Source organism: Notamacropus eugenii, chromosome 3, assembly GCF_028372415.1.
Source record: "Notamacropus eugenii isolate mMacEug1 chromosome 3, mMacEug1.pri_v2, whole genome shotgun sequence".
Lineage (NCBI taxonomy): Eukaryota > Metazoa > Chordata > Mammalia > Diprotodontia > Macropodidae > Notamacropus > Notamacropus eugenii.
This window is the reverse complement of record NC_092874.1, coordinates 7,641,417-7,659,934: the sequence shown is the minus strand read 5'-3', so window position 1 is coordinate 7,659,934 and position 18,518 is coordinate 7,641,417. Positions and strand designations below refer to the sequence as shown.

The 18,518-nt window shown below is 44.4% G+C and overlaps 1 protein-coding gene across 8 annotated transcripts in view; it reads left to right on the top strand.

Annotated features, from left to right (window-relative positions):
* Positions 1–18,518, top strand: part of DGKB (diacylglycerol kinase beta) — a 686,362-nt gene that overhangs the window by 216,398 nt on the left and 451,446 nt on the right. For all 8 annotated transcript variants that reach the window (XM_072650808.1, XM_072650809.1, XM_072650812.1 and 5 more), the window contains 3 exons: positions 61–135; positions 4,830–4,949; positions 16,159–16,276. In XM_072650808.1, the coding sequence (XP_072506909.1) occupies positions 61–135; positions 4,830–4,949; positions 16,159–16,276 (313 nt within the window). The remainder of the gene's footprint in view (positions 1–60; positions 136–4,829; positions 4,950–16,158; positions 16,277–18,518) is intronic.

The window sequence follows — 18,518 nt, the reverse complement described above, 5'->3', positions numbered from 1 at the left end:
GGAGGAGGATATTGCATTAAGAGGCTGTTCTCACGTCTTTGTCTATTTTGTCCCATTCAGGAACTGGAGAATATCATCAGTCAGATGATGCATGTGGCAGAATATCTCGAGTGGGACGTCACAGAGCTCAGCCCGGTATGTGCCACCTTAACTGGACTTGCCTTCATTTCACCATGTGAATGTGAGTGTGTGCACATGTGCACAGCCAGGCCACAGGCCCAAACAGAAGCAGCACCTGGGCCCACCTCCCCTTGTGATAGTAACACACTTGGGGTTCCCCATGGTTTTTAACTTGGCCCCCATTTTAATGTGGCCACCAGAGCTCCCACAAACCATGGTGCTAGGCAAGAAGACTCCTTCCCATGACCCCCACTGGACAGGTAAAGTCCCCAGAGTTTCCTTCCAGGTTTGGCTCTGAACTCAGTAGCTCCATGGAAGTTTCTTCCATCATAGTAGATTCACATGTTTCCTGAACGACTTTCTCTGCTCCTTAGCTGCTGACTTAGTTTAACTTGCCTCACAAGACATTCTACCTGCCAAAATCACCAAAGCTGGTTTCTGGGTTGCTCCTAATGCTCTCAGCTACCCTGTGATGGAGGCAGCCTCAGATCTACACCTACCCTTCTCTCTCTATAGAAATCAACCCTGAGAGAGCCAAAGGGGCTCCCTAGCAGACTCCCAGAACTCCTGATGCAGGGGTCCCTGGGATGTCATTTTAAGTCTACATTCCTCCATTCCTGGAATGTGCTCCCTCTCCCTCATCTTAGCCTCCTGGCTTCTATATTTCCTTCAAGGCTCTGCTAAATTCCTGCCTTGTTCAGGAAGCCTTTCTTGGTCCCCCTGCCCCTTAGTGCTCTCCTCTCAGATGATCACCAATTTATCCTGTGGATTTTGTATTTGTACACAGTTGCTTCTAAGCACTTAGTGCCTGATATACAATAAGCACTTAATACATGCTTGCCGTCTTGACTCAGTTTTCCCTGAGACAACAGTGGTAGATAGAATAACAGGAATTATAGAACTTTGGGTCAGGAAGGGGCTCTAGAAAATGCTTTTGTCCTGGGATGACCATCTAGGAACCAGGATCTTAGCAATGGTTACCTTGAGAGAGGCCAAGCTAGCAGAGCCAGCCTCAGAATGGAGGAATGGGCCGCTAGCTAGAACAGCAGAAGATATACTATAAATAAGTATTTATTAGGCACCTGCTTTGTTTGTGCCAGGCCCTTGGCTAAGATAAAAAAAGGAAGTTTCCTGTCTTCAAGGAGCTTCCAATCCAATGAAGACAGTGCACAAAAGAAAGCTGGAGAGGGATAGGGTACCTGCCAGAGGTCACATGAGCAGGGCCATGATCATGATGGCTGAGCCAAAACTGTGTAAAGTAGTTGGTGGTAAGTAAAGACATAACTAGGATTTTGATGATGGTGGTGATGAGGATGATGAAGATGTGATGATGATGATGGTGCTGAAAATGATGAAGATGGTGGTGATTAATGATGGTGGTGGTGATGTGGATGATGATGAGGATAATGATAATGGTGGTAGTGATGAAAATGTGGTAGTAGAGTTGACACCAAGCTGAGGGGCATATGCACCTGCTGCCATTTCTCTATCTCCCCTTTTTAGGGTATCTTTGGGATTTCCAGGAGAGAAGGGGGACACAGTCACATATCCCACTTCACAAACCTCACTGTTAATAGACAAAAGACTGAAGAGCTGGGAGTCAGGAATGCCATAGTTCAAATCTCACTTCACACTAATTCTGTGACAAAGATGTTATATAGTGTCTCAGAGTCTCAGTTTTCTTACCTATAAAATGGGGAAATAAATGTCTGTAGAGTCTTATAGAAGGGTTTTGACATGAGATAACATTAATGAAACAATATTTTAAAGGTGTTTCATGAATGTTATCTCATAGAAATGTCATTTATTGCTTCATTATTTTCCTTGTTCTTGACACCAGTGGCCCCTCTCCAAGTCTAAACTTGGGAAGCTTCCTTTGCTCACAGGAACTTCTTCAGGCATTTCTCCTGTAGCTGGTGTCATTGTTTGTTAGATGAGGCCAATGAAGCTGGTGCCTCAGCCAAGGCTCCTCCCTCACCCCCAGTTATTTTTGTAGCCAGCGCTCCAGGGTCCCCAGCTCTCTCACCTCTTCTCTGGTCACACTGGCCACTCTCCTGCAGCTAAGTGCCTGGGAGTTTTCTTAGGTTTTTAACCCAGGTGAAAAGTATCCTTTAGAAACACTGCTAATGCATGAAAATGGCAGATTTCTAAAATGTTCAGAGAAATGTTCAGTTCACCCCACTTACTGTCATTGTGACCTTGGGAATTTGTTTAATGTTTCTGAGTCTTGGTTTTCTGATCTATGAAATGGGAATAAAATTTTTGTACTACTGATCTCTGAGAACTTTTCTGAACACATCAAATTTTTGACCTTCTAGGGAGAAGATCACATAGTGTGAGTTCTTCATTTTATAGTTGACCAATGTGGCTCAGAGTAGTTTAGTGACTTGTCCATGGTTGCACTGGGTTGCACTCAGGAAGATTTGGGATTCATATCCAGCTCTTCTGTTCCCAGAGCCTCAGGGAACAAACCCAGGTTCTCCCAGTGGAGTGTCCTTCCTACTGTTCTGTGTGAGATTATTTATGTGAAAGTGCCCAGAACTCCTCAAATCACCATATGTCAGGTGCAGACACTAATATCGCAACTTTTATTCTGGGTCTGAACTGTGACCCTGACTTAATCATTAACCCCAAGAGCTAGACAGAGAAGGAAGTAGGGAAGAGAAATGTGACCTTATTCCAGGATTCTTTGAAAGAGGCACTAGTTCATTAAAATTGCCCTCTGTACATAGGTTGATTTTTGTCCATAGAATATCTTTGAAAAATCCAGGATGTTAGGAGTGTTTCCCACTAAAATAGGAACTTGGGTCGTAGTAAGTGGGGACAGTGCAACGATGGACCTGAAATCAGGGAGATCTGAGTTCAAATCCAACCTCAGGGACTTTCTATCTGTGTAATCCTGGATAAGCACCTAAGCTCTCCTGGCCTCAATTTCCTCATCTGTAAAACATGAATAATAATGGCTCCTACTTCACAGGGGTATTGTGAGGATGCAATGAGATAGCCATGTAAAGTTGTCAATAAACCATGAAGTGTTGCATAGTGTTCATGATATTAGGTATTATAATGATATGGTGAGATAAGCTCCTCTACCACTGCACAGCAGTAACTCTTTTATAGCTTAGAGTGGGACCACCCAGAGTTGAAATGACTCCCCCAGGGCCCCACAACTTGCCTGAGGTGGGGAAAATATGGAACCCAGTCTTCCTGCCTCTATCCATCTCTGGACACCCTGTACCTGGTGCCTGTCCATTGTCTACAACAGAAGAGTGAGAGAGTCTGGGGGCCCCATTGATGTGGTTGGATTGAATACCTTATTTTTATAGATAAGGGAACTGAATGGCTGGGGTTGAGGACTTCTGTCCTACCCCATGAATAATTAAAGATTCCTCCAGTTTTACAGCCTTTGGGAATTAGAAGAGAGCTCTTGCTGAGTCTTTGTTTTCCACTGCTTCCTTTGACCACACCAACTGTGACATAATAGGCAAGCCACCAGGCCTCCTGGTCCAAGCCTGAGTGGCCCCCTGAGACCATAAGAAGGAGAAAAGGTGATGGGAATGGGGAAGGCTGTTGACGTTGGACATCCTCCACATGCTTGAGCTCACACATCCGGAACTAAGTTCATGATTTAAAAGGAAACCGGCCCAACTCAGTGTTAGATCCCACAGACAAAGTTCAGTATACAGTCAGTCACAGGAGGGTTTTAGGGACCCAACCCCATTTTCACAAGTCTCTGTGTAATGAGAGTTGTCTTCTCCCATTTCTTCCTTTTTTTATTTGTCTTTTGGAGAATGTTTTTTTTTTTGTTTTTTTTTGTTTTTTTTGTTTTTTACTAAACATGGCATCTCCTTCTGAAGCTGTTTGACTTTTGCTAACAAGATAATTTCTTGTCCTTACCTAAGGCATATCATTTATATTAGCGAAACAGTATGGACTTTGTGGGTTGGTTTGTTTTAGGACTGGCCTGGAATGTTCCTAACATTCCCATCTGTTGCATTTGCAAATGTACCCATTTACTGCAGACAGTTAGTATGGCATTTTGTGAACCTTCAGTGAAACTTAACTCTGGTGACTGTCCTGCCTTAATTCAAGGGTTGTGGATCCTTTGATTGGCTCCTTTTCTTCTCCTAAAATCTGATAGGTGAATAAGTAACCTCTGATTTTCTCGCTTCATGGTTGGTCGGAGAGAATCTCTTCAACTCTTTGCTACTAAGCTGAAGGGTCTAACACTTCCCATTACATCCCTGAACCTTCAAAATAATCTGAGGTAGATGGATCACTATGGCCTGCCAGGGTCTCAAGATGGAAACAAACAAAACTTTCCTACTGAATAGTTGCTGTATTATTTCACACTTGAGTACATAGTCATAAAATTTGATGCATCACACAATTAGTTTTATTTGAGTCAGATTTTCTACTAATGTTCTTCAAAAACAGAGGAATTTTTTGGGATGATCCCAGATTAGCTGCGAGCTGAATGACCCCTGAAGTCTACTTGAATTTATACAAGTAGCCTTTCTGAGGGGTAGCTCTCTCTAAGTTATCGGCCCCTCCTTCCCTCGATGTGACCTTCCTGAGACATAGACTTACTTAGTCTCAGCCTTCCCAAGATCTAGCTTTCCTTGCTCATCTGATGCTCTCCTGTAGCTGAGCCCTTTTCCTATTTCCCAGTTTGAAATTCTATTTCCTGCTCTTCTCTCCTGAAACAGATACTTCATGAAATGATGGAAGAGATTGACTACGACCATGATGGCACGGTCTCTCTGCAGGAGTGGATTCAGGGAGGGATGACAACCATCCCCTTGCTGGTGCTCCTGGGATTGGAGAACGTAAGCTTGGGTCCATGGTGGGTGCTGTCCATGGTGGGTGCTGTCCATGGTGGGGGCGGTCCAGCCTGACTCAGGAGCACCCTGCACTGGAGCCCCTGGGTTCCATGCTTGGCCTAACCTCAGAGGGTGGCCGTGGGTGGGGGATCTTTGTTTTAAATCGCTCAAACTAATTTGGCATGCAGGTATTCTTTGTTCACTTGTGGCACTTCCTTTTCTCTTCCCAACTCTGTTTAATTCCAAAGTCTGATGGCCCAGGTCAAGGCTTCACTCCCACTAGAACCTTGTTCAGCCTTCAGCTCTGCTCCCTCCTCTTTCTCTTCTAGCCGTCTAATCGTTGCTTTAGAGTCCCCTTAGCAGCACCAGTAACTTGGTCCCAGAATGGAACATGAGCGTATCCTGCATCTCAGTACTAGGTCCTTGTCTCTTCTCCATGCATAATTTCTGCCTTGATCATCTCTTCCTCACCCCTGGTTTCAATGATCATGTTTGTGCAGGTAACCCCCAAATTTATGTGTGTGGCCTTAACCTCTCCCTTCAAGTCAAGGCTTGCCTCACCATTCCAACTAGAATGACCCTCTGGAAGTTCAAACTCCACGTGCCTCAAGTGGCTCTCCTCCTTTCCCTCCCATTCCAATCCATGGTTCCTCCAAGCATTCTGGTATGTGCTGAGGGAGCCTCCATCCTCAGTCTCCTCTTTTCATTCCCTTTCAGCCCCCCTGACTCATCTCCTTTCCTTTTAGCCACTCATGTGCCAAAGCCCAGAAGTTTTCACCACAGTATTACTGCCCTTCATCTCCTTTTTTTTTGCTCACCCAGCACCATTTTCATGGGCTCCTCATCAGTCTCCCCTGCTATAGACTCATTCTATTGTACACATGGTACACATGGACGGGACCCTGGCAGAATTACAACTTTGCTTGGTTTGGAGCAGGGGAAGTTAGTTGAAGAAACAGATTGTTTAGCCTGTAGAAGACTTGTGGGCCTAAGGGCAGGAAGCCAGCAAGTTGCTTTCAACCATTTCAAGAGCTGGCAAGAGGAAGAGAAATTGGAAAGAGGGGCTTGATATTGGCATGAACTTGGTCAAAATGGGAGCTGTCCACAACACAATGGGCTTCCTTGGGCAAGGGATAACCCTGCATGGGAGACGCCTGATCCAACACTTGACGGACAGGCCTCCTATGGGGAAGGCAGGCAGGGATCCTCAGTGTCAGGGACCATGGGGGAGGGATTCTTGATGAGTTCCTCCCTAGACTTGACGGCCTTGGGGGGGGCTTCCTCTGGAATCTGTGATTCTGGGATAAATGTCAATGGCCCCTCACAGTACAATCAGTTTTCTTTCTCCCTCAGTCTTAATGTCCCTCAGTCCAACCTTCACTGCTTCATCCCAACAGCAGAAGCTCCCCTGTCTATAGATCTGGACAATTGGAAAGGATTGTTCTGCATTATCTGGAATCTGGATATGCCAGGAAAGAATGTGGGACTATTCAGAGAAGAAGCAGGAGAAAATTTCAACTCAGGTGTGGGTAATAAGTGTCCCTCAAAGAGAAAGCCAACTAGCAAAAGGGAGATCACTGGATCCCAAAGTGGCCAATGACCCAAGGGAACAGCAGTCCTCCTGCCGGTTGTGGTCCTAGTTACCTTCTCCTCTGGGCTGAGGGTCTCTGTGCTGCTGCAACAAAACACACATTGGATCTGTGTGTGGCCTGAGCAGCAGATGAAGCACTGAATTCATTAAAAATACTTTGGTCTAAAGTCTCAAGACAAAGCTTTAAAACAAGGCTGCTCTCACGGGACAAAGTTATAAGTTTTACTTTGTTGTGATTGCTTAATTTTAAATTTGGCACCACACCTGAGTAGATGGTTGTGCATCTGTTAGGCGCATGGGAAAAATCAGCAAGATCTTTGGTTTGTTCAAACCTCGGGGTCTTCTGAGCCTTTTTAAAGGGGGAAGCAGATAAGCGAGTGATATGGGACAGGCAGTGAGGATGGATAGGGGTAGAGAGAGAAAGGAAGGGAGACAAATTTTGGTGTTTGATTTTCTGTTTAGAAAAAGCAAGAATTGGAGTGTTTGAGTGACTGAGGTTCTGTGGGAAGGGTTTAGCAACACTAAACACACACAAAAGCAAAGCAGACCTTGGCTCCGTGGGAAAGTTTTGTAAGCAGTCAGTGAAAATCTGTCCAGGGCTTGCTGGGGCTCGCATCTTCTGCTGAATCTGGGGAGTACGCTGGAGGCTGTGTGGTGAAAGAGCAGGGCTGTCCCTGGCGAGATGCACACAGGCCAACGGGCTGGAGGATAGCTCCAGAGGGGTGGCTTGCACTCGCTAGGGCATTGTCTTGGATTGCCTTCTTCTTTTTCCTTTTCCCCCCCAACAACTTGCTAAGAGACACATGCCAAGAAAGGATTTATTGGTGATGGGACTGAGACACATGATGCACAGGGTTGTCCTGGACGACTTCTATCCATCCTCATTATCCTACCATGGGGACTCCTATGGGGAGGACTCCTATGGGTGTGGTATGGGTGAGGTGGAGGCTGCCCTGCCCTCTCTCTGTCTGCCCTTCTGCTAAGGTGCAGTTTCACACCTGCTCTTTCACAGGCAGCCACTGGGTGGCAGGGCCGCCCCATCCATGGACATTCCTGGGCTCCTGAAGGCCACACAAGGCCAGCGAGAGTGTTCTTTCCCCAGAAAAAAGTGAGACTGGAAGGGTCAATTCTGCTTCCACCCCAGGCTCCGAGGGAGGCCTACCCAAGCCCCTTACCAAGGCCCCTTTCCTTCCCTTGTGGCCATGGTGGTTGTCACTGGAGTGCAGAGAGAACCCCTGAGGATCGAGAAGGCACATAGAGCCTGTGGGCCACAGGAACCCTCTGACACCAGGGATGAAGAATCCTGAAGTGCAGAAATCACCTGCATTTGCTCCAGTCCATAAGTGTGACAGTCATGCCAGGCGTTGGAATCACCAAGATGACGAGGAAACTGGTCCTGCCTGGCAACTCTAGGGGCTCATTCATTTCTTCTGGGGGAATTTACATGTAAACCAATGAATAAACTCAAAGTGTGTGCCCCAGAAGTTCGAGAAGAAAGACCTTGCAGATGGGGTGGGGCTGGGGGGCAGAGAACAAGGGAGAACAAGGCCAGGTCTCCTGTAGGAGGCAGCATCCTATGCTTTGAGAGAAAAGTAGGGATTCTGTGGCATAAGGGTGAGGAAAGAAAGCATTGTAGGCATGGAGTGCAGCCTGGGCAAAGGTCCAGAGATGGGAGATGGATGGTCATATACTGGGCACCACCACCAAGGAGGTTGGACCTGCACAATTAATGTTTGAAGAAGAAGAGGGGAGGACATAGATTTGGGTGGATTTTCCATGCCCATCTGCAGGTTCTACATTTTAGCCTAAAGGAGGAAGGAGTGAAGAGGCAGTAAAAGACATGGTTTTAAAGTAAGAGAAAAGCTTTACTACATGAGAGTCTTTCCCACTCACTGGGATTTATTTATTGGCTGTGTTTTTGTTCAGCAACAGAAGTCTGTGAGCTGAAGGATGGACCTTTAATGGACAAGCTCCCTCCTCACTTTGCCCTTTCTTATCAAACATGAAAGGCAGATGCCTTAGCCTGGCTCTGGGCAATCTCTGGGTGAAATGGATGGTTCTGTGGCCCCAGCCTTCCCGTTTGTTCTCAGTGAAGAGCGACAGAACAGACAAAGACTTGGTCGCAGAGCACCTAGAATCCTGCCATGCACTTTGAAGAGACCATCCAGCCATGTCCACACAGAGCTTACTTCTGCACAGCCCCTGTGTCCCCCGCTCCTGCTATCTCCCCCTTCCATGGAGTCTGCCCCAAGGATGCCCTTAGCTCCTTAAGGGTCCACCTGTTTCCTTTGCATATTTTTATTCTTAAACCTAGTGAGTAGCTTAGCCAATTGCCTGCAAATAGTAAGCACTTAATATATCTCTCTTTGTCTCTGTCTCTGTCTTTGTCTATCTGTCTCTGTCTCTGTCTCCTTCCTTTTCTTTCTCCCTCTCTCTTTCTTTATCTCCTTCTCTCTCTTTCCCTCTCTCCCTCTCTGCACATTTTTGTCTATCTCAGTCACTAGCAAATGAAAGTTCTTCCTCCCATTGAAGAAATAACTGTTGCATTTTCCATGTGTTTTATGAGCAAGTCTTCCAGACCCTTTTTTAAAAATGAATTTACCATTATTCTCAATTAAAGATTCTTCCCTTCGGGTCCGTGAGCGGCTTCTTCTTCTCTTAATAGCTACATTTCAATCCATTCATTTTCCTTTTTAATACCCTATGTTTTGTATTATGCATTTAAAAACATGGTTCTGGGAAGCAGTCCCTTAGCTTCCTTAGGTTACTAACGGCATGCAGAACACACGCCACCAAAGGCTTACAAACCTTGTTCTAAACCTCGGGATTTGTAGTCCAGACAGAGAAGTCTCCAAGATGTCCTCATCTCAGCGGGTCCTCAGCCCATACTCTTAACAGCTCGATTTGACCCAATGCTCAAAGGAAGCTTAAACAAGTCCCAAAATGACAACATACATCTTGGGGTCAGTGTTCTCCATCCTCAGAGCAGTGACAGCTTCATGTTCACCTGAGACCGCTCAGTGTCTTCTTTGACCCCTCCCTCCAGCAGAGTAAGAACTTATCTCTTTATTAGTTTTCTACATATTTATATGTTAAGTGTGTATTTTTCAATATCTTGATTGAACCACAGCAGCCAAAGAGATGATTTAAAATATGCTTCCCACTATCCTGGGATAGTGTATTCATTGTCTTGTGCAATCCTTCATTCCAACACTAGGTGGTACCATAGTGCACAGAGTGCCCCGTCCAGAGTCAGGAAGACCCATTTTCCTGGGTTCAAATTCAGGCTCAAACACTTAGTAGTTGGGTGACCTTGGACAAGTCACCTCACCCTGTTTGCCTCAGTCTCCTCATCTGTGAAAGAAATAGCAAATCATTGTACTATCTTGGCCAAGAAAGCCCCGAATGCGGTAACAGGGGGCCAGACATGGCTGAGAAAACCAAAGAGCACCATTTACTCATTTATAAAGCATTTACCAAGCATTCCTCTCTGCCAAGCACCTCCCAAGTCTTGGAGGCTGAAAAACAAAAGCAAAAGCTCAGGCCCTCAAGTCACTTACATTTAACTGAGAACATCGTTCAAGTCAGTGAAATAGCTGGTGGAAATTGGTGACTAGTGGGCCCTCTCTAAGCTATGGGCACCAATGTCTTAAATCTCCCTGGAAGAATCTGTGCCAGTATCTTCAGTTTCCCCACCTTAGCTAGCAGCTAGGTGGTGCAGTGAAACTCAGGAGGACCTGAGTTCAAATCTCACCTCAGACACTTGACACTCACTATCTATGTGACCTTGGGCAAGTCACTTAACCCCAACTGCCTCATCCTGGGTCATCTCCAGTCATCCTGATGAATATCTGGTCACTGGATTCAGATGGCTCTGGAGGAGAAGTGAGGCTGGTGACCTCCCTCACTCAAAACAAAGTCAAGTGCAAATCATGCCATCATTTCTCTGATAGCATGGTCTTCTTCGGCAACGAAGGACAAATACACAGAAGTTATAGCCTGTCACTTTTAGCCCTTGAATAATAAAACCTCTTGTCTCCAATTTCATTATGATGGCTTTGTAATTGAAAATTCCTGAAATTCAAAGTAATCAACCAAAGAGAAATTTTATCTGTAGAATCAGATGTCACTTTGGAAAAATCTGACTCTCTGGATCTAGACCTGTAATGGAATTGGGTGAACCCCTTGGGTTTGTTACATGATAGACTCACAGAATCTCAGAGTTAGAATTCAAATTCCTCCATCCCTACTCAGCCCTGAGCTAGAGCCTCCTCTCCCAAACATCTCCAAAGACTCGTCCACTATCACCTAGGTATTATTGACCTAGGGACCATGAAAACCCTGGTCTTGGGACTCCAGAGCCAATATTGTTTACTTCTCCTGGACTTAGATTGCTATCCTTGTGTCCTTTACCCCTGGTGGGACTTTAGGTCAATCACATATCTCCTCTGGGTCTCTAGCTTCTTCTTTGGAATAATGGAGCTCATTGTGCATGATGACTCGCCTCTCAGGGCTGCTGGGTCTACCATTCCTTTTATTCTTCCCCCTCAGCACACATGGCTTCATGGGAAGTCTTGACCTTGTCTCTGTGCAGAATCATCTTTTTCATGAAGATTCTGCATTTCTTCCTTATTTTGCTTTATTCCAATTGAAAGTCAATAGACTGAGATTAAATGCAGAGGAGGAAGCAGGGGCCGCATTGATGACAGGTTTCTTCTGTTTCTCACAGCAATCGTGGGAGACACACATATCATGTATGACTCTCAGCATTTTACATTTTAGAAAGCTGAAGACCATAGAATGAAAGATTGAAGACAGAAAGGGCTCTGAGCTCATCTAGCCCCATTCTCTCTGATGGGGTGGTGGTAATGCTGCTTACAGGAATCATCTCCCAAGGTTGTGGAGAAGAAAGTAGTTTAACTTGTCAAAGCACTATGGAAATGTGAGCTAATAGTATTATTGTGATTTAAGACCCACATTTTCACAATAGCTCAAAACCCTTACCCAAACAACGATAGTGTCTGTGATCCCTTGGTCATTTATATAGACAGATGGACATAGCTATTTTTGCAAAATAGAAGTGGGGGAGGGAGGGAAGGAAGGAGGGGGAGAGAGAGAGAGAGAGAGAGAGAGAGAGAGAGAGAGAGAGAGAGAGAGAGAGAGAGAGAGAGAGAGAGCAGCAGAAAATGGTGAGATCTTTCCCCAAAGAAGGCACGCACACCCTAGAAGGTGATGGATGATTGGTGGTCCCAAGAAGTCACCAGATTCAGCTTTCACTAGTCTCCTTTGAAAGAAGCAGTACCCACACTCTCCGGACCAGAGGTCTAGATCTGGAAGGGAAATAACCAGGCATTTTGCAGGTGAGGCAAGTGACCCCAGAGAAAATAAATGATTTGCCCAAAGACACACAGCTAGTCAGAGGTGACACCAGAAAGCCAGGGATCCTTCACTTTGTCACACTTCATCTCTCAAAGTGTGTGTGGGGGGAAGGGCGAAGTTGTTGCCTAGTAGATAAAACTTTGACTAAGTTAAGAGGCATGAACTGAGATCTCTCCTCAGCCATTCCTGAAAAAGTTACTTCAGTCTCCTTGAGTCTCATTTTCCTCATCTGTAAAGTGGGGATAGCAATCAAACCTACCTTGCAGGGCAGTTATGAAGATCAATTTAGACCATGTATCCAAAAGGTTTTGTAGACCTTAAAGTGTTATATGCACACATATTGTATGTTTCTATGGTTTGTTGTTGTACCTGAAGTTGGGAGGGTCCCCAACAGAGTCCTTGGAAACCACTGAGTTTGATATTTTGGAAAAATGAGTGATATTTCTGAAGTGAATTTGTAGCTTGGCTGCTCCTGCCATGAGGCTGAGGGTTCTGACTGACAGAACTCCCACATGAAGACTTGTTTGTTTGGTTGATGAGGGAAATGCCAGTTTAGGGAGCCATATGTGCCACACTCATCCAGCTGAGGTGCACGCCCATGGAATGGACATCTGCTTTTAAAATTCAAGTACAAACGATACGGGGGAAAGGGATACAGTGACAGTGATTGTCTGCCACCTTCATTTCATTTTTAAAGAGCAATGTGTTTTTGTGCTTTTGTTTTTACAGCCCATAAAGTTTCTTTTTAAGTTTATGTGGATGCATATCAGAAAAAAAGCAATCTCCTCGCAGAAGGTTTTACATTGTTTAAAGTGTTTCTTATGGGAGAGTTTCTTCAGAAATATAATCAGTGGAAAAAAGTACATGGATGGTAATGAAATCTGCTAAGAGTCTTGTGTTCATGGCGTAGAAGTGCGAGAAATCAGAAGACTCTATAAAGACAGGGCAGGCTACAGAAGTAGCTTCAGAGGCTATTCCGAAGCTTCTGGAGAAGGACCACCTTTATTCTTCAAAGACTCCCAAAGGTCACCTTAAGAATCATTTCTCTCCCTCTGCAGCCCACAGCCTTGTTTGTCACCCAGGTGTGAGCTGGGTGGTTTGTTTGTTTTTTAATTGGAATGTAAGGGTCTTCTTGTCTCCAAGGTATGCTGGGGCCAATCCTCATTCGCCCTAGAGAAAGGAGGGCTGGATTAGAGCTTGAGGTTTCCAAAGAGAGAACAATTGAGGACTGTGTGTGTCAGTGTGTGTGTGTGTGTGTGTGTGTGTGTGTGTTCTTTTTCCTTACTATTCTATAATCCATAAATAAGAGAAACCAAATCTGATTCATTTCTGGGAAGGGGGAAGGAGATATTCAAAGGTGATTGATTAAAGCCCAAGATAATAACCATAAGCAGTCACCTGTATATGGTATTTTATATGCATATGTGAGGCCATTTAGACCTCAACCCACCCAGCAGCATTATCTCCATTTTACAGACGTGCACATTCATAGATAAAATAAATTGTCCAGAGTCACACAGAGAGAAAGAATCAGATTTAAGTTCTGAAGTTGGAGTCTCCTGGCCTTCTGGCATCCTCTCCAGGACACAGTGCTGTGTCTCAAAGATTCTGGATTTGGAGTTAGAAGAGATGGGTTGAAATTCTGGCTTGGCTACTTCCAGTCACTCCACTTTTCTATGCCTCAGTTGCTTCACCTGCAAAATGAAAGGACTAGATACCTGTAGCACAAATTCCCTTCTAACACTAAGTGCTAAATGGTCTAATTCTAAATCAACTGTTCAATGTTAACATCTGTTCAATGGTCATCAGTAGCTGCTGGCTACTGGCTATTGTGGCATCGAGTAGCTGCTGAGAAAAGAATCATGGCACTTTGGCTGAGGTCGGCCAACTCTTAGTCCAGCATCCCTTGTCCTCACCATTTGCATTTTTCAATCACTGTAAGTCTGTTCATTGCCCTGTGGTACATATTGGAATGGCCTGGTTGTGTGACTCCTGTTATTTATAGAGTTCCTTTAGTATTGAGTTCTGAGAAGGAAGGGTAGAAGTCAAGCTCTCCTGGTCACACTCTTGGAGGCATCTCCATGAAGGCCTGGAGTCACTCCCCTCTTTGATTTTCATCACATTCCTACTAAAGAAACCAAAACTTGATGTCCCCAGGTAGTCAGGCTGCTCAATTTAAGTCAAACAGTTCGCAGTTCATTTGTAATATGATTTAGACCCAGAGGGGAACATCTGACACAATGTCTTCATTTTACAAGAGTTGAAACTAAGAGAAGTTACTTGACTAGGGAGCAAAGAGAATAGGCAGGATTGGAACCCAGGTCCTCTGGCTCCATAACCAGACATCTTTCAAGGCTGTTCCACACTGCTTCCGTGCCAGACCTAATGAAACGATTCTTGACCCTGTAGTCCATGGGCCAGTGTACCACTGAGAATAGACCATGGCAGTTGGAGTCAAGAAGACCAGTTATTGAATTCTGGCTCTGACCCTCATTAGAGTTTGCTTAGCCTTTTCTGAGTGTGTTTGTGCCTTCATAAATAAGGCAAGGATAGCACCTGCAGTCACTCCCCAAAGGGGGCCCTGAGAGACTCAGATGAGATAATAGATTGGAAGAGCTTTGCCAACTTTAAAAATAATACACAAATGTTAGCTATCACTGTGCTAATAATTGAAATGGCCCCGAAGAAGGCAGAGAACATTTAAAATGCTTCCTCTTAGGCAGATTCGAACACGTCACATCTTGAGTTTCATTTATAGAAATGGTATTCCCAAATACTTTAAAAGTCATTAAACCTTAGCTTATTATTTTGCAGCTTGGGAAATAAAATATACACACTTTTAAACATCATTATTTCCTTTATAATTACTATTTAATCTGGATTTTAAGTAACTTTCCTATTCAGTCACTTATTTTTTTGGGTTCTAGCTTCCTTGTTCTCTCACCTTCCACATCTGTTCCTTTCTCTCCGTTCACTAGAACTGTCCCCCTGCATTTGCTATTTATCTCTTACCCAAATGATTGGAACCACCTCAACTGGTCTTGAGGTTTTGAGATCTTCGTCATCTTTATCCACATAGCTGCAAAAATAACTTTCCTAAATTATGGTCTCTCCACATGATTCCTTTGCTCAGGAATCATCGTGGGTTCTCCCCATCTCTAGAATAAAATGTACATTCCTCCCCTTATGTGAAACCCTTGGCAGACTCTCCCCAGATGACATGTCCACATTCATTCCCTATGGCTCCCCTCCACACATAGGACCCTTCAGCCCAATGGACTAACTTGTGGTTTCCCTACCACAGAATCCCATCTCTTGCTGGTGTACCCTGACCAGCCAAACTCTTGTGCTTGGAATAGACTCCCCTCCAACCTCATCTTAGGATCAGAGATTTAGAGCTGGAAGTGAATTTTAGAGGTTACCTAGTCCAGTCCTTTCATTTTGCAGGTGAGGAAACTTAGCCACAGAAAAGTACAATGAATGATTGGTGCAAGGTAATGATTGTACTAAGAGTCAGACGTAAGATTTGGATGTGGGTTTTTTAATTCCAAAAGCAATGCTTTTCCCATCAGACCACTTAGAACTGGTTATCACTTCCTAGGGAAATTCTTTTCTGACTCCCTTAGTTATTAGGCCTCTTAACTTTATCAACTTAGCAGGTATTTATTTATCTCTACGCGGGTTGTATTCATCCCATAGAATGTAAGATCTTTGAGGACACGTCTTGCTTTTGAAATCTGTCGGTATCGCCAGTGTCTGGCACAATGCCTCAGGCATAGCGGCACATAAAAATTCATGCTGAATTGAATTCAGTGCGATTGTTTGAAGTCATGTAACATTTTTCACGAAGAAGGGATCTGAACTCCTTTTTTCCCATAAACTCTTCTGTGATAGATGCCTAGGGGGTCCCTGCCTAGGGGAGGGGTCATGGCAGAACTGAGGATAAGCCAGTGCTTAGGCTGACCCGTTGCTTCCCTAGCTCTCCCCTCATGAGCTGCTCTGAGATGTCCAGGAGCACTTGTCCCATTGTGAGTGAGCCAGCCCACTGCCTGGGACTAGAAGATGATGAATCTCCCCTTCCCGTGGGAGATACCGTGTGTTTTTATAAAGCCGGTGGCGATCACCAACAAAGCAGCAGATTGACTTCTGACGCTCGCTTCAGTCAAGCTCAGAATTTTATTGGCACTCGTATATTTTGCTGTTTATTTCATTAAGTGAAATCTGTTTCTCTTATGCCCCGTACAGAATGTGAAAGATGATGGACAGCACGTTTGGCGACTGAAGCATTTTAACAAGCCAGCCTACTGCAATCTTTGCTTGAACATGCTCATCGGCGTGGGGAAGCAGGGTCTGTGCTGCTCCTGTGAGTCTGGGGATAAGTATACAGAGAGGGTCTATTCTACCTTTCTCAGCCCTGGCTCCCCCTCTCCACCAGGGTGGGCTTGGGCAAGTCTCCTGAACTGTCATTTGCTCTTCAGTTCAATAAGGTCCCTCCCAAGTCTTGCCCTGTTTTGCTGGGAATCCACACCCATAGCTGAGCCTGTCATGTCCCAAGTCAGCAGTTGAGATAGATCATCCAAAGAGTGGAGGCCAAGCCACATCTCCCCTTATCAAGTGTTGGGCTATCTGCTTGTGCCCCAGAGGCACATCAGAGGAAAGTGTTCCTGATGCCAGGTGACTGTTCTCACAACGGCCTTCACTCACTCTCCCATGATGCCTATTACCTCCTCTGAGGACTGCTCAGTGATGTCCGGTAATGGCTTACAGGCTGAATGGGCTTAATGTTTGGTTTGACTTTTTAAAACTATTTACTGGTGTTTGCAGACCATCTTTCACTCTCTCCTTTTTAAAAATATCTTTTCATTATCATTCATATAGAAAATTTTAAAAAATTAAAAATTCAAATATATATATACATATATATACATATATATATATGGTATTAGGAAGACATGGTCATGGGAGAGTATAGGATGTCCTTATGGGTAGAATGCTGGATTCCCCTTTGCATTTTATGGATTGTTATAAAGATACATCACCCCCAAATAAGGCTCAAGGTCTAGTCATTTAAAATGCTTTCTCTTAGGCAGAAGTGAAGATGTCACATGAAGGATCCAGAGAATCAGCAGTTCACAAGTTGTGAGGAGTATTTTAGTTACAAGAGCTTTTGTCCAAGTGGGGTTTGGGGTAGCTCCACTTAGGTTTGCCAGAAGTGAAAGGAATGTGATTTTTCTTCAGTATTTCAATGATTGCTGTTTCTGTCAGCTGGACACACCCTGAACTTGCAAAGATTATAGTTCTGTGAGCTTTAATATAGAAGATTTCACGAGTTACTATGATTAAAATGAAACCATCACCTTTAATCCTCTTTTTAAAGAGATCTAATTGATCTTTTTATGGATTTAACATTGCAAATCCTACCCCCCCACCCCCACCTCGAGCAAGAGAATCTCTTCTTGCAACAAAGAAATGAAGGAAAGCCAAACAGATTCTTGCATTGGTCATGCTTGCAAATGAATGCCCCATTCTTCAGCTATACTGCCCCCCACCCAACACTTTACCAAGAGACCAGAAGCACGCTTTACTGTCGGTCCTTTGAAGTCATGATTATTACTGTAGTTAGAATTCTGACGCCTTTTCATATCGTTTTCTTTTGCACTTTTGAGATTGTTGTGTAAACTTTTCCCTTGATTCTATTTTGTTTGCTCCTTATCAGTTCAAAGAATTCTTCTCAAGTTTCTTTAAAGTCTTCATATTCATTACAGGTTTTTATGGCATGATACTATCTTTTACATTCAAAGCTGTTAAACTTTCTCATGTTGGTTTCTAGATTTAGATTCAATAGAATAAATATATATAATTTTGTCCAATTTCCTTATCTGATAAAGGAGGAAACTAAGACTTAGAGTATCAACCAGAAGCTGGTGATGCTTGTAGGTTCAGTGCGGAGATAAGCCAGGAAGAACTGAGTTCTAGTCTAGCCTTGAACACTCATTAGCTATGTGCCCCCAGGTCAGTCACTTCTCCTCAGCTCTAAAAGGGGGTAGTAGTAGCATCTGCCTCCCAAAGGTGTTGTGGGAATCCCATGAGATAACACATAAAAAGTATGCAGCAATCTCAAAGGGCTCTCTCAGTGTGAGGTCATTTCCCCAAGGTCACAATACTAGTAATGAATTACTAGTCTGCTTTTAAAAGACAGTTCTCTGCGCTCAAAATACAAAATGATTGAATCTGACAGTTGGAAGAGGGTTTAGGGGTGTCCTTTTCCAACCCGTATCTGAACAAGAATTTTATCTTCTCCCCAAATATGGGCTCATCCAGCTTTGGCAAGAAAGTTGTCAATGAGTGGGCACCCCTTCTTCCCAAAGCCACCTATTTCCTAGGAAGATTCTGCTGAGTGGAAGGTGCCCTCCTTGTAGCTCCTTCGCTCTGCCCCATCTCTCACCAAGTAGCCCATCCACTACTTGAAGGCCACCCTCACACTCACTCTATACACAGGCATCTTTTCTAATTAATTCATTATGAATGTTCCAATTCCTTTTACTGATGTCCCTGGTGGGAGCCCCAGACCTTCTGTGGTCTCAGATTGCCATCATTCATCCTAA